This window comes from Hippopotamus amphibius, chromosome 3 (assembly GCF_030028045.1).
Source record: "Hippopotamus amphibius kiboko isolate mHipAmp2 chromosome 3, mHipAmp2.hap2, whole genome shotgun sequence".
In the NCBI taxonomy this organism is placed as follows: domain Eukaryota; kingdom Metazoa; phylum Chordata; class Mammalia; order Artiodactyla; family Hippopotamidae; genus Hippopotamus; species Hippopotamus amphibius.
This window is the reverse complement of record NC_080188.1, coordinates 68722884-68739000: the sequence shown is the minus strand read 5'-3', so window position 1 is coordinate 68739000 and position 16117 is coordinate 68722884. Positions and strand designations below refer to the sequence as shown.

General features: G+C 41.9%; 1 protein-coding gene and 1 long non-coding RNA gene across 3 annotated transcripts in view; one reads left to right on the top strand and one right to left on the bottom strand.

Moving 5' to 3' along the window:
• DAPP1 (dual adaptor of phosphotyrosine and 3-phosphoinositides 1) overlaps positions 1 to 9054 on the bottom strand; it is a 51843-nt gene extending 42789 nt beyond the window's left edge. For both annotated transcript variants that reach the window (XM_057726744.1, XM_057726745.1), the window contains exon 1: positions 8850 to 9054. In XM_057726744.1, coding sequence (XP_057582727.1) covers positions 8850 to 8950 — 101 coding nt within the window. In that variant the 5' untranslated portion in view covers positions 8951 to 9054. The remainder of the gene's footprint in view (positions 1 to 8849) is intronic.
• Positions 9055 to 10011: 957 nt separating this feature from the next.
• LOC130847906 (uncharacterized) lies at positions 10012 to 16117 on the top strand. The gene is made up of 3 exons (XR_009052499.1): positions 10012 to 10161; positions 14440 to 14629; positions 15822 to 16117. It is a non-coding gene; the product is annotated as an uncharacterized LOC130847906 (long non-coding RNA).

The window sequence follows — 16117 nt, the reverse complement described above, 5'->3', positions numbered from 1 at the left end:
GACTGAAGGGGTGTGATAATTCTGTGGGAGCTGGAAACCAGGATAAACTTGTTCTTGAAGGAGCCTGAGGAATGAGGCAAGAAGTTCTGAGAGATGGGAACACAGATAGAGACTCAGAGATCCAGAGACACAGATGGGCACAAAGAGTGAGAGACACATAAGTCAAGAGCTGTAGAAAGAGAGATACAGAGACCTGGAGACAAAGAAAGGCACCGTGGCTCACATAGATAGCCAGAAGCACACAGGGAGAGTGACCTAGGAAACACAAACAGAGACCTAATCAGAGTGGTCCAGGAGACAGAGACAGAGAAACCAAAGTGAGAGAAAGATACAGACCCACAGAGCATGACTTGGGTCAACGCTCCCAGGGCTGTCAGAGACATGAGAGAACTGAGGGCAGAACCACGGATGGGGGGATGGGGCGTTAAGGGGACAAATTGCTTCACATTCCAGCAGAGGTCCTGTCCAGTCTCCAGGTCAGCCTGCACAGTGCATGAATGGCTGTAGAACCAACAGAGCCATCATTGCTCCCCCTGGGTCTGGGGCTCAGGGAATGTTTGATTTGGACTGGGAACCACAGCTCAGAGACTGACTAGAAAAACTCTTTCATAAATAAGAGCTTGAGGGGGACTTGAATGGCTGGGCAGAGATCCCAAACAGAGGCTCTCTCAGGAGGGCTCATCTCTGAGTGGAATCAAACTTGACTCTGCACTTACTCTGGTTGCTCTTGCATCCTATATGCATTATAAAATGCTGCTTCAGGGTAATCGTCTTTGGAGTGTAGTTGCCATTGACAACCTACGATTGTGGACTGGGACAGGAGACAGAGAATGTCACTTTCAGGAATCTACAGCTACAGAAAAAAGTCCCAAACTTTGGGGGATGCAAAAAAAAGGATCCTTGTTTCATTAGTTACCTCCTGTCTATTCCATTGTTCAGATGTTGCCTCTAACCAACGTCAACTTGTCCCAGCAGTAGAAACTTTCGTTTAAAGGACTGAGTCTGGTGGGGGGGACTCAAGGGGGGGGAGTCAAGGAAGGGAGGGAATATGGGGATATGGGTATAAAAACAGATGATTGAACTTGGTGTACCCCCCAAAAAAATAAAAAAAAAATAAAAAAATAAAAAAAGACTGAGTCTGAAGGTAATAAGTATATCACCAGTGTTGGTGTGAAGGGCTGAAGTCAAGGACCTTGAGTTCTGCTCTTGGCTTTGACCCAACTTAGGGTGATTGAGATATTCAGACATCTGCTTTTTGTCAAGTACTGAGCTTGGATGGAATAGGCAAAGATGAATAACCTACAGCCCTGCCCCTAAGGGGCTCACTGTCAAAAAGAGTGTACTGTGATCAGCCTAGAGCAGGTGGCCAAGCCTCCTAGGGCTTTAGGACTGACATTTAGAAAATGGTTCTAAGATTATGTGGAGAATTGACCCAAAGTACAGACTCATCTGGTGGTGGGTCAGAATCCTACTAGCAATTGCCTGAGACCTAGGCAAATTTAGATATTTTTAATGATAAAGCAAATAATGGATGAATTAGAAGCATTTCATGACATTAAGATTTTCAAAATTTCTTTGATGCCATTTTGAAAAACTATACAAAAGCAGAACTCACTCTTATTCGAATGTGAATCACTTATATTTTTAGCTCAGTAGAATTACTGGCTTCCACCCCTGTTCCTTCTTTACTATTCCTAGGTCCCCACTCTAGTTTCTTGTTCACCAATCTGTAAACTCTTTCACTCAGTTTTCTTGGCTCTGGACTCGTGACTATTGATTATGCTCAACTACCAGATTAATCTACCTTAAAAAACCCCTACAATGACCATGTCATTCCATGTTCCTATAAACATTCAATGATTCCATATTGTCAAATTATGTTTGACCAAGGTCCAAACTCAATCTATTTAAGGCCTTCAGGAATTTGGATCAATCTAAATATTCAAGTTTTAATACAGGGAAACAGGCTGGCCTGGGAAAGACCAGACACAGAACCTGCTTTGAGAAAGAACAAGAAGCAGATGATGAAAATGTACGCTACCAGAAAGCAAGAGCAAAATTATATACATGGTACGACTGCAATTTAATCTGTGCACATGTGCGTGAGTGTGGGGGTGTGTGTGTATGTGTTCACTGAAAAATATTTTTATAAGACTGGAGAGAGGTTGGACAGTATGTCATTTTGGGTGGTGGTACAGGGCTGACATTTTTGGTGCTTTTCTTTATTGACCAAATTTTTAGTAATTAATACATTTTATTTTTATAGTAAACTGTTTATTATGAATAATTCCTGGTATACAAGAAAGTAGGATAAAATAGTATAAATTATACTCAAACTTAAATAATATTCATATTTTAGGTAGAATAATTTTTAACTTTTTTCTGTATTTCTTTCATATATTCTTGGGTGAATGATTTAAAAGTAAATTATAGATATCATAGCACTTTAATCTTAATTAATTCAGCACGTGTCTCTAAAAAGTAAACATTCTCTTACGTAACTATACTTTCATCAAAACAAATTAAATTATTGCCCTTATGCTTTTTAAAATTTAAATATTTTTGAACAAAGAAGGTCTGAAAACAGATTACGGGAACAGGCGCCAGCAGGCAGGGAGTCAGGGAGCAGGACCACAGGGAATTTGGAGGTGACCAAGTGACAGCTAAGATTCAGCTGCGTGCACAGCGGTTGGGTTCAGAAAGGTCCACATCAGGGAGCAGGAGCCAGAGTGTGGGGGCTCAGACTAGGAATGTATCCTAGTTGGTGGGATAATTGAGAGGAGTTAGTGGGAGCAAGAAATTAACCCAGGGTTTAAAAAAAAGGGCTAAGGGTATGGTTATGACACTTAGAAACTAGAGGAGGAAAGCTAGGTGGAAGCTTTCTTGTAGAATGTAGCTGAAGGTGGGGACTCTGAGAAACAAAGACCAGAACCAGACTGAACGCTGAGTTACTGCTGGGTCCCAGGGACTGGGAAGGTCTGAGTCCATGTGGACACTTTTTATTTTCTGAATATACATATGTTTTGCCACTTTTACTGTTTATTCATGCCATTTTCTCTTTAAAAATGTCTTCTCTGCCTTCGACTGACAAAAATCCTACTGGTTCCAAGACCATCTTCTCCACATCCAATGATCCTCTTCTTTCCTGCCATCTGCTGTGTGCTTGATGTAGACACTGCAATGACCCTCAGCCTCTCTATCCTGCATCCTAACTCCACCCGCACGTGCATTCTCTGTCCTCTGCACTGTAAAGTCCTCGAGGGGACATTCACTCCTTACTGTCAGTATCTCCCATACGGCCTTGCATAATGTCATCATTCAACAGCTGAATCTATGAATGAATGGAAGAGAGAATGAATGAAACAAAGTGACCCCACTCAACGTGGAGAACTGTGTGGCCAGATTGCCACATGTAAGTAGACGGAAGGCACCGTTAACCATGAGGAACAGAAACACAACAACCAAAGAGGAAATTCGCTTGCGTCAAGCAGAGATCAAACTGTACACTGGCTACATACTCTTGCTCAGCCACAAGAGAATCACCTTCCATTTTTAGAGTCCAAGATTACAGAATTGTGCCCAGAAGAGGAACAAGCTTTTTTGCCCTACTTGGTATCAGCTCTGTAAACAGGTTCCTTTAAAGCTTTGACTTTACTGTGCTTTCTTCAGCCTATTCGATTTGCCTAGCCCTAAAGAATGGAATCTACACACAATTCAAAACAGCTTGGATGAATTAGGATATTGATCTGGCTTTGTGCGCATGTCTCTTATGTGAAGAATGTGAAAGAATAATGTCTTTTAGTAGAAAAAAATTTGTTAGTGGCAGTAACGTTTTTCTCTCAGTTCTCACTAGAACTAGCAGTGTTGGTATGATAAGAAGGAAGAAGTTTGACAGAAATTAGGAAGTTGTGTTAGTGGAGAAGCACATGGGCTCTGGAGCCAAACTCTTGGATTTGAAGGTTTATGAGCATACAATCTTGGGCATGTGATAAAAGCTCCGTCCTTCATTTTTCTCATTTGTAAGCGGGAATGTCATTAGTGGTAGTATCTATCTCGCAGAGATGTGTGAATTTAATAGGTCATACAAGCAAAGGCTGAAAACAGTGCCTGGCACATGGTAAGCATCCAGCAATCACTAATTGCTGTTCTTAGAAGGTATACCTTGGGACTTCCTGGGTGGTGCAGTGGTTAAGAATCTGCCTGCCAATGCAGGGGACACAGGTTCCATCCCTGCTCCAGGAAGATCCCACATGCCATGGAGCAAGTACTGAGCCTGTGCTCTAGAGCCTGTGAGCCACAACTATTGAGCCCTAGTGCTGCAACTACTGAAGCCCACGTGCCTAGAGCCCATGCTCTGCAACAAGAGAAGCCACTGCAATGAAGAGCCCACGCACCACAATGAAGAGTAGCTCCCACTTGCTGCAACCAGAGAAAGCCCGTGTGGAGAAACGAAGATCCAATGCAGCCAATAAATAAATAAATAAATAAATTTAAAATAAAAATTAAAAAAAGAAGGTATACCTTCTTCCATCTGTGGAAAGAGTGTCAGCTTTGGAGTAAGCACCTGGCACTCTCAGGGCACCACCTCTGAGATCTGTGACCTGGACAGCTCACTTGACTGATTTGAAGTCACCTTCTGCATCTATAAAATGAGTATAGTCATACTGTGTTGATGCTGTTCTGTGAAGGCCAAGTGATGTGAACAGCCTAGTGCTGGCACGTGGCTCTTAACCAGAAAGCAACCTGGTTTGGTGGAATAAGCACGGACAGGGGACCCAGCTACCTTGGGACTCCAGGCAGCCTGATTTCTCTGCTAAAGAGTCCCCTTGTATGTAAAGCTGGAACATCAAAACCTTTTGAAGATGAGAGCAAATGTATGCAAAATGTCTGCCTCTTCATAAGAACTCACTTTGGTTATTATTACTTATTCCCTGGGTCTGCAAACCACCACCTGAGAGCCAGTTCCTGCCAAGGTACATGTTTTTGTATAGACTGTGAGTCAAGCATGGCTTTACATTTTTAAATGGTTAGGGGGAGAAAAGAAGAACATTTTATGACTCATGAAAATTATATGAAATTCAAATTTCAGCGTCCTTAAATAATACTTTGTTTGAACACCGTCACAGTCATCTGCTTCTGTGTTATCTATGGCTGTTTTTGCATGACAATGGCAGCTGTGAGTAGTTGAAGCAGAAATCATAAGGCCTGCAAAGCCTACAATATTTATTACCTGGCTCTTGGCAAAAAAATTTGCTGATCCCTGATCTGGTCTAACCTTCTCTTATATGTGAAGTGGCAGAGAAATTAGAGATTTTTAATTAATTTATTTAAATATCCAGAGCTTAGAATCTACTTTCTTGACTGTGATAGCACAACCAAACACAGATACTTTCTTATAAAATTTGAGACTTGGGAAAGTATATAAAAAAGGGGATGTTTATTATATTTCTAGCTTGAAGGAATATGTCTGACTAGATAATTTGAATATTTAATTTAAAAATATCGTAAAATATTTTTTTTCACAGTATCCCTTTGGTGTGTGTAGTTATATAGTTTGTAAGGGCATATCCTTTAACAAACTGCATTGTTTTATAGGAACCTTTGTTATAATCAAGGAATTACTGGAATTTTAAATTGTTAACTGATTAGCAGTCTATCCTAGTTTGTTCCTTAGGTGGTGTCTCAAATGTTCACTATTTGTTTCACTTCCCCGTGGCTTCATTTTGAAAGCCCCGCACAGCCTGCCATGCCCTCTGTTCCCAGTCCACCTCCTGCTTCTCACTGACCATTCCCCACCACCCTTGCCCCCCCCCCCCCCCATCCCATTCGGCCAGCGTGTAAGTGAAGCTGAGCAACCATTGCCAGTTGTGTTATTTCCCCTTTGCTTCTGGATGCATTCATATGTTTAGGATGAAGGAAAATAGACGTTTTTAGACTGACACTCTACAAATGAGACAGAAATGCATCTGAGTTGCTTGACTTAGGTACTTTAGAAAGAATAAGCCTGTCTTCTGAGCAAGTCATGTGTGTCCTAGAAAGGCAGGGGATGCAGTCCAACGTTTAATTTGCAGAGCTTACAGATTCCAGAACCCGAAGAAAAATAGGGACCAGAGAACGAAGATGTGTGCCATCTCTTTAACCGCCAGCTTATCTGTTTGTATCTATTAAAAATACAGACCTAACTACTCAAATAACCTATGAAAAATGATTTCAAAGTGAAGGCATTAAAACCAGCCACTTTTTATCTATAAACTGCATTAAATCATTTTGGTTTTAGGGAGCATTTTATAAACTGAATTAATTAAAAGTTTGGGGGTAGATTATACCTAACCGGTAGCTTAAAGGTTCAAAGGAGAAGTTTCATTTTATTCAGAATTCTGCCAGAGGCAACAGGTCATTTTCAAGTTTTCTCAGATCTTATGACCTATGAGAGGTATATCAGGACTGTCCTAGAGGCACAAGTACTAACTCAAGTCCATTATTAAATTCTCAGGAATTTTGTAATCTTGTTGTTAAACCCTTGGCCGCTTGAAAATGCTCCTGATCTGAGTATTTATACTGGGGAAACAGGCAGATGAATCAGGGCCATCCCTCAGCCAGGTAGTTTATCAGCATGCCATTGAGTATATTAAAAAACAAAAACAAAAACAAACAAACATGCTCCTGAGGTTTCTTATGCGGAGATGAAAATGTTTTAAAGCTGACATGGTGATAGTTGTACCACTCTTTAAAGGCACTACAAACTATTGACGTGTACACTGGAAATGCGTGAGCCCTATGATCTGTAAAATATACCTCAATAAAATTGTTAAACAAAATGCTCCCAAACCCACAAAGAAAATGTCAATGTTTATGAATGGCTTTAAGATTCAGGTACACACCCAACAACTACGGGCACACCCAGTGTTCCTGATACATTTCTATTCTATGCAGTGGTTCTTAGCCTTGGCCTCGCTCTGAAATCACTTGCAAAGTTTAAAAAGAAAACGCTTCACCCCAAGATACTGATGTCATTTGTCTGGTGTGTGGCCTGGGCAGGAAATTTTTAAAACTCCTTGGGTAATTCTAGTGCACAGCCAAGGTTAAGAACCACAACTGTAGAGCAATTTCCCTTGACAACGGTAGCTTGCCTGTTGTTACAGAAACCGTCCTCCGATGTTTAAGACATTTCCAGGGCTTCTGAAATAGAGACGTCTGGACACAGAAGCACCTTTTGGGGGGTGATTCTGGGTTGCACTGAATGTCCATCTCTGCCCGTGGAGGGAAGACACAGTTCTGTTTCCTCATGGGTTTTACCTAAGGTCACCTCCTGCTATGGGCACTAAGCTGGAGCGAAGAGACAGCATTAGCTCCCCTCTTTCATCCGGGTGAGTGCCAAGGGTGCTCACGCACAGAGCCTAGGCTCAGGGATGGTTGAATTAAAGGAACAGAGCTGAAGATTTTCTTCATCCCTCTTCTCCTTTGTGGCTTCCTACCAATCGCGGGCTGGGAATTCAGATAACCAGACACATAAAGAATGGCAGGTTAATAACTTAAAAAGGATCTGAATGAGAGCCCAGGGTCCAGCTTTAGCGCCTGGACTTTGTGACACCCATTTTGGATGGGGAACATTTTATCTCTGCAGGTTGGGGACTCGGTCTAGAAGGCTGGAGCTATCCTGGAGCTCTGACTCCACGTAAGGGGAGTTTACTGAAAACTCTAGCTGTTATGTCTGATGTACCTTATGAATGTAAAGTTCAATTCTGAGACCTCAAGTTTAAAATTAAAGACAGGACTTATTGAGAACTCTTACAGCAATACAACCCCTCAAAATACAAACCCTGCCGTCTTCATACAGACAGATTTCATCCCTATTTTAGGGTTTCTCTGGTTAAGGACATAGCCTTGGCAGATTGGAATCACAACTTGTCACTGATGTGTGACCGCAGGCAAGTTATTCAATCCCCTTTGGTGCTTGTTCTCTTCCTTTGTAAGATGGAGATGGTCGCAGCTCCTCTGTCCTTGGGTGTTTGTGAAGATTAGAGCTGTTTAGTAAGACAGCAGGTGCAGGTCTCACCTCTCGGGAATCATGGGTGTCACATCCAGCCTTGCCAGGGTATTCCCAGTGCTTCAGGTGAAAGGAGCAGTTTCTCTAGGAAATCCCCTTCCCCTCTCTTGTGTGATGCTTGCTCCTTTTACTAAATATCCTGATGAGTTGTCTCATCTGGTCCCTTCTTAAAGACAGCACTACGGTGCCTCCACCTACCTAAATATATAACCCGTTTGGGACAGAACACTTATCCTCTTCCTGACTTGTTAGTATTTAAAAGGCTGAAAGTCGCCCTTACAGACATGCATGCATACAAGAGCTCACAAATGAAGTGTCAGGAGAAAGGAACACATATGGGACACTGCTGCAGGCACTTCCTCATTCTTTCTCTTTTGAAAAAGTCCCTCTCCCTTACGGGGGGTCTAGGCTTTCTGTTTATCTCACCAGCAGCACAGCCCCCTTACTGTCAATAGCTTGGAGCTGAGAACTTATTCATAGACCAGAGCAATCACAAGGAAACCCAGCCATAACAATGACTACAGCCCAATTCTGTCCCTCATCTCAAAGAATGTCCAACATTTGACCTTTTGGTCCCATTTTCTCCACCTACTTGTTTTCACATCTGGAAGGATAATACGTACTTTCACATTGGAATTGGCCTCCCACAGACGCAGATGAGACAAGTGGGAAGGATAGAAGATTGGGGCGGCAGAGAGAAACAGTGCTAAAGGTAATCATTCATCAAGGTGAGCATTTGGGTGGGAGCAGGGAGCTAAGGTTCGCCCAAGAAGCACTTGGGAAAGGGGACCTGCCCTCTTACCCCAAGTCCTGAAACAGCTCAGCGTCTCCATCCAACCTGCTCCACAGATCTGAAGGATCCTGGGTGCTCATCTTCCCTTCTAGAGATTCTGCTCTGCCCATTCGCGCCCCTCACGTCCGCTAAGCCTCTGCCAGGTGCTCTGGGTAAGAGGCAGAGAGAGACAGCTCTGCAGCTCCTCACGCCCTCCCCTCCCCAGTGCGAGAGAAGCCGGCTGTGGCTGAGTCTTCAATGAGCAAGGAAGTGAAACTTGGTTACTCCTCCCACTGACACTCACCACCCTGGCCCGGAGGCTTGGCAGGAGTATTGTATCAGTCAGGAAACATGCAAAGCTAGGTAGCCACCGCTGAGGACACCCACACTGCCTCGCGCAACAAGCAGTTTCTGTCAAAGCAAATAAAGATGAAACTGCTCCAACTGAGACTGACTATTAACTCCAGCTCTTCTCGTGAGGCCGAACCATAGTTTTTCCTTAGTGCTATTTGCCTCTGGTTCGTAGAGGATGCAGTCCATCACCTGCACCTTCCATCTCACACACAAATATAAGGAACATCGAGGAAGCTTCTGGATCAGGAACATCTTTCCAGGGAGTAAAGAAATCAGACTCAAGCCACTAGCTTCCATTCTGAAGACTGCTTTTTGGCACTTTCTCAATACTTCTGCTTCAGTCATCTAAGCTTTCCAACATACCCTTGATGTTCAGGTTGAGCGTGATTCAGAGACAATTATCGTTCCACCATGGAAGAAGGATTAGATGAGAAGAAGGTAGGAAAGGCTGCAGGGGGCCAGCCGGGTGTCCAGCTAACAGAGCAGGTTAGAACTGCTGGAGTCTTTGAGTTCCACTTCCCTTCTCTAGGCTTACAGCTGGTATTGTGCGGTGTCCAGACTCATGTGCGGAGAATGCCAGCTGCCTAAAAGTCCAAAAGGGAAACTGTCATCACTCTGAATCCTGGGGAATGGGACAAAGTACTGTAATAAATGAACAAAGAACATATGTTGCTTCCTGCATTCTCTCTGTATGTACCTGCAGGAGAGAATGTGCTTCTCTCTCTCTCCTTCGCTCTATCTCTCTCCCTCTCCCTCTCTCTCTCTCTTGTTCCACCTGACTCACTCAGGGTGTGCACCAGGGTGCTCTACAACTCACTTCTCCCACTGCATCTGAGAACCAGCAGCACCAGCAGGAGCTTGCTAGAATGCAGAATTTGGGTTCATCCCTGTGCTTCTGAACCAGTATTTACATTTGAACAAGATCCCGAGGTTGACTCTCGTGTGCGTTAAAGTTGGAGAAGACTGTAGAGCTGTTCCAAGGGGAGAGGTCAGTCTGCACCTGGCATTATTCTAGCATTTCTTACAGTTCTTCCCTATGATCTCTGTTTGTCAGTGATGTGTGAGGCCCTGCCTTACTCTGACTGCCAGGAAGAGATTCCTGAGTGTCCAGAGACAGCCTGGGGAAGACTAAGCTCTGATAACACAGGGAATGATGGTACATCAATACTTAAAATTCTTTTGGCTACAGTTTATTCAGAGAGAAGCAGTGTCCACTTGCAACAGAGGCCAGTCCTGGCCAGGGAGGCGCTGAATGTGAACATAGCAGAGATGGGGCACTGCTGGGCAGGGTTCTTGTTCCCTTTCTACAGCTCTTTGTTCAGGGTTTTAGTATCTATTCCGTTCCCATTTTAGCAAATTCTGGTTTTTCTTTTGCTTAACTTTTGTTTTTTAAGGAAAGTAATAGAGTTTATTAAGACAACCCTCTTCCCCTTTTCAGTCTTTCTGCCCCCTCCCTTTTTCCTTTTGCTATCCTATCCATTGTCCTCTCCTTTAATGTCATTCTTTCTTTTTGTCACTTATTTTATGTTCCCCAGGACCCTTCCCATCCCTTCCGCCCCCTGCTCCACTGAGTCCGCATGCATTCAGCATTGTAGGGGAACCAGTTGCCTCAGCATTACTAGATGGTTTCAACAAAATGCTGGACAGTCATAAAATATTTGGTAATATTTTTTATAGCCGATTGGTCACAAACTACTTATTTTTTTAATTAAGAAAACTGCAACTTCTGCTTTCAAACACCTTCCAAATAAACACAAAGAATACTTTTTAATAGTATAGTTCACTTAATAGAATAGTTCACTTATTTATTTCATTATTCTCTTTTCAATGATGCTTGTTCACAGAACTGAATTCTGTCCACACTGTATTGCACATAGAAATGAACACAAACAATCGAGCATTTTAACAATTTTGGAACACCGTATTTTTGGCTGGAAAAATATTTTCTTTATTAAGAAATGTTAGACCTTCATCAGTATGACTATTACACTCAGGTCATTAATTTTCTCATAAAGAGGATTAAGGGAGAGCTATTTTTTGCCCAGGTTTCAATTTCTTCTTCTCCTTCTCCTTCTCCTCCTCCTCCTCCTCCTTCTTCCTCTTCCTCTTCCTCTTCTTCTTCTCCTTCTCCTTCTTCTTCTTCTTCTTCTCCTCCTTCTCCTCCTTCTCCTTCTTCTTCTTTTTTGGCCACACCACACAGCTTGCGGGATCTTAGTTCCCCAACCAGGGATTGAACCTGAGCCCCAGCAGTGAAAGCACCGAGTCTTAACCATTGGACTACCAAGGAAGTTCCCAGATTTGAATTTCTAACATTTGGGACAACTCTAAGAAGAACTTTTTCAAAAGAAACGACTTCATGTGGTCAAAGACCACCCCCTTTTTTTTCTTATAATTGTTCAAGGAAGTTTTATTTTATTTTAAATTAATTTTTATTGGAGTATATTTGATTTGCAATGTTGTGTTAGTTTCAGGTGTACAGCAAAGTAAATCAGTTATACATACAAGTACATCCACCCTTTTTTTTTAGATTCTTTTTCCATTTGGCCATTACAGAGTATTGAGTAGAATTCCCCATGCTATACAGCAGGTTCTTATTAGTTATCTGTTTTATATATAGTAGTGTGCATATGTCAGTCCCAATCTCCCAATTTATCCCTCCCCCCCTTCGCTCCTGATAACCGTAAGTTTGTTTTCTACATCTGTGACTTTATTTCTGTTTTGTAAATAGGTTCATTTGTACCTTTTTTTACTTTTTATTTTTTAATTTTTTAAGAACTTTTATTGAGATACAGTTAACATACAATAAACAGCATATATTTAGAGTGTACAATTTGGTATCCCAACCTCCCAATTCATTCCCCCCCAACTCTCCCCGCTTTCTCCACTTGGTGTCCATATGTTTGTTCTCTACATCTGTGTCTCTATTTCTGCCTTGCATTTCCTCTTTCATAGTTGTTAGCATTTGCCTTATGTATTGAGGTGCTCCTATATTGGGTGCATATACATTTATAACTGTTATCTCCTCTTCTTGGATTGATCCCTTGATCTTTATGTAATGTCCTTTCTCGTCTCTTGTAACATTTTTTATTTTAAAGTCTATTTTATCTGATATGAGTATTGCTACTCCAGCTTTCTTTTGATTTCCATTTGCATGGAATATCTTTTTCCATCCCCTCACTTTCAGTCTGTATGTGTCCCTAGGTCTGAAGTGGGTCTCTTCAAGACAGCATATATATGGGTCTTGTTTTTGAATCCATTCAGCCAGTCTGTATCTTTTGGTTAATGCATTTAGTCCATTTACATTCAAGGTAATTATCGATATGTATGTTCCTATTACCATTTTCTTAATTGTTTTGTTCTTGTTTCTGTAGGTCCTTTTCTTCTCTTATGTTTCTCACTTAGAGAAGTTCCTTTAGCATTTGTTGTAGGGCTGGTTTGGTGGTGCTGGATTCTCTTAGCTGTTGCTTGTCTGTGAAACTTTTGATTTCTCTGTCTAATCTGAATGAGATCCTTGCTGGGTAGAGTATTCTTGGTTGCAGGTTCTTCCCTTTCATCACTTGAAATATATCATGCCACTCCCTTCTGGCTTGCAGAGTTTCTGCTGAGAAATCAGCTGTTAACCTGATGGGAGTTCCCATCTATGTTATTTGCCATTTTTCCCTTGTTGCTTTTAATAACTTTTCTCTATGTTTAATTTTTGTCTACTATATGTCTTGGCGTGTTTCTCCTTGGGTTTCTCCTACTTGGGACTCTCTGCACTTCCTGGACTTGGATAGCTGTTTCCTTTCCCACGTTAGGGAAGTTTTCAACTATAATCTCTTCCAATATTTTCTCGGGTCCTTTCTCTCTCTCTTCTCCTTCTGGGACCCCTATAATGCAAATGTTGGTGCATTTAACATTGTCCCCGAGGTCTCTTAGGCTGTCTTCAGTTCTTTTCATTCTTTTTTCTTTATTCTTTTCTGCATCAGTGATTATCACCATTCTGTCTTCCGGGTCACTTATTCACCCTTCTGCCTCGGTTAATCTGCTATTGGTTCCTTCTAGTGTATTTTTCATTTCAGTTATTGTGTTGCATATCTCTGTTTGTTTGCTCTTTAATTCTTCTAGGTCTTTGGTAAACTTTTTGATCTTTGCATCCAGTCTTTTTTCAAAGTCCTGGATCATCTTCACCATAATTATTCTGAATTCTTTTTCTGTAAGAGTGCCTATCTCCTCTTCATTTAGTTGTTTTTCTGGGGTTTTATCCTGTCCCTTCATCTAGTACAAAGTCCTCTGCTTTTTCATTTTCTCTATCTTTCTGTGGCTGTGGTTTTCAGTTCCACAAGATGAAATACTGCTGATACTGCTTGATACTCTGTACCTTTTTTTGGATTCCACATATAAGCAATATCATATGAGATCTATCTTTCTCTATCTGACTTATTTCACTCAGTATGACAATCTCTAGGTCCATTGATGTTGCAGCAAATGGCATTATTTTGTTCTTTTTTATGGCTGAAAATATTCCATTGTATATATGTACCATATCTTCTTGATCCATTCCTCCAGGTTGAAGGTCCTTTTAAATCTTTTCCTAATTTATTTGTCTCTACAGAAAGTTCAAATATCGCAGTGCTGCTTGCACCTGGGTACCTGTTAATGGCAACTCTCCTCATGCTCTTCACAGCATGAGGGAATGGTCCTTTAGCTCCTTTGGTTGGTTAACTGTTAACTGTTCATAACATGATCTCTTCTCCATCATTTCTGTTGGTGGGAAATAAAGGATACCTTCTGGAAAGGGAAACCATGGCTTGGGATTACCATGGACTGAGGTTACCAAAGCTTGGGGTTGAGGGATCTTTGCTCTGTTTCCCACTGGCTGTTCTCCCCACCCATGAAAAAGAAGAAATTATCATTTCATATTAAATTGGAACAGAGGAAAAGCAGAGGAAGAAAGAACTAACCATTGTTTTCCAGCTACAGGCCAGCTTTCCAAAGGGAAGGCTTCCAACTCTCCTCCTAATTCTGTGGCAAGCTCAGAGCTGCCATATTGCTGTTAAAAATGTGTCAGTTGGAGTTTTATTTCAAGCCACCACCTCTGTATTCTCTGCCACAATTACAAAGGCCAAGGCAATTGGTTGTCTTGAATTAACTGGGACCCTATTTCATTTTCTTCTCTTGTCTAGATAAGCAGTCTTGGCTTCTTTGTTGGATAAAGCTGTCTATATGTGGCTATAACTCACCAACTTCAAGTTATAAAATTCACTCTAACCCCTTCTACTCTCAGGAGAGCAGGAAACCGGAAACAAATGAATTTTCTCTGAAGAGGAAGAGAAGAATATAACCACGTTGGATTTTACTTTCCTAACGAATTCCTACAGAAAACATGGTTTCCAGGGTGATTTAAATTTCTGAAAAAATAAGATCAGCAGACCCATGGTGTGGACTCCCAGATGCTCAGGAAATATTTCATAAAGGTAAATGTTAGTCATTGAGAAATACAAAGAAGCCAAGTGGTGATGTCAGCTAGGAATGTGGTGGAGGTGACACTGCATGACATTTTTCTTTTTAAAAAATATCTACTTTAAGTTAGGATTACATTTTATTTTATTTTTTTAAATTTTTATTTTAATTAATTAATTAATTTATTTATTGACTGTGTTGGGTCTTTGTTGCTGTGAGCGGGCTTTCTCTAGTTGTGGTGAGCTGGGGCTACTCTTTGCTGCCATGCACAGGCTTCTCATTACGGTGGCTTCTCTTGTTGTAGAACATGGGCTCTAGGTGTGTGGGCTTCAGTAGTTGTGGCTTGCAGGCTCTAGAGTGCAGGCTCAGTAGTTGTGACACACAGGCTTAGTTGCTCTGCAGCATGTGGGATCTTCCTGGATCAGGGATCAAACCTGTGTCACCTGCATTGGCAGGCAGATTCTTAACCACTGCACCACCAGGGAAGCCCGACACTGCATGATTTTCGAGGGGATGTCATTAAAAACCCTTACAGCTTCACAACCTAAATGCCCATCAACAAATGAATGGATACAGAAGATGTGGCATATATATACAATGGAATATTACTCAGCTATAAAAAGGGATGAGATGGAGCTATATGTAATGAGGTGGATAGAACTACAATCTGTCATACATAGTGAAGTAAGTCAGAAAGAGAAGGACAAATATTGTATGCTAACTCACATATACGGAATCTAAAAATGGTACTGATGAACTCAGTGACAAGAACAAGGAAGCAGATACAGAGAATGGACTGGAGAACTCGAGGTATGGGAGGGGGCGGGGGGGTGAAGGGGAAACTGAGAAGAAGCGAGAGAGTAGCACAGACATATATATACTACCAACTGTAAAATAGTCAGTGGGAAGTTGTTGTATAACAAAGGGAGTCCAACTCGAGGATGGAAGATGCCTTAGAGGACTGGGGCAGGGAGGGTGGGGGGGACTCGAGGGGGGGGCGTCAAGGAAGGGAGGGAATATGGGGATATGTGTATAAAAACAGTTGATTGAACCTGGTGTACCCCCCCAAAAAAAAATAAAAATAAAAATAAAAACAAACAAAAAATAAATAAATAAATAAATAAAATAAAGGTATTGGAACCCCCCCCCCCAAAAAAAAAAACCCTTACAGCTTCAGACTGGTCTCTTTGAACACCCATTCTCCAGACATTCCTTCCAGAGCATTCCCTTGTGGAACCAAGCTGTCATGCCAGGAGAAGCCCAAGTCACACAGAGCGCTTCCTGTGTGTGCTCTATTGACAGCTGCAGGAGACCCAGTCATCTCAGTCTAGGTTCCAGACACACGACGGAAGAAGCCTCCAGATGATTCCAGCCTCCAGCCAGCTGAGTCACTCCCAGTGGTTTGCATCTTACCAGCTGAGTCCCAGACATCAAAGAGCAGAGAGAAGCCATCCTGTCTATGCCCTGTTTGAATTTTGGATCTCAGGAATACGTGCACATAA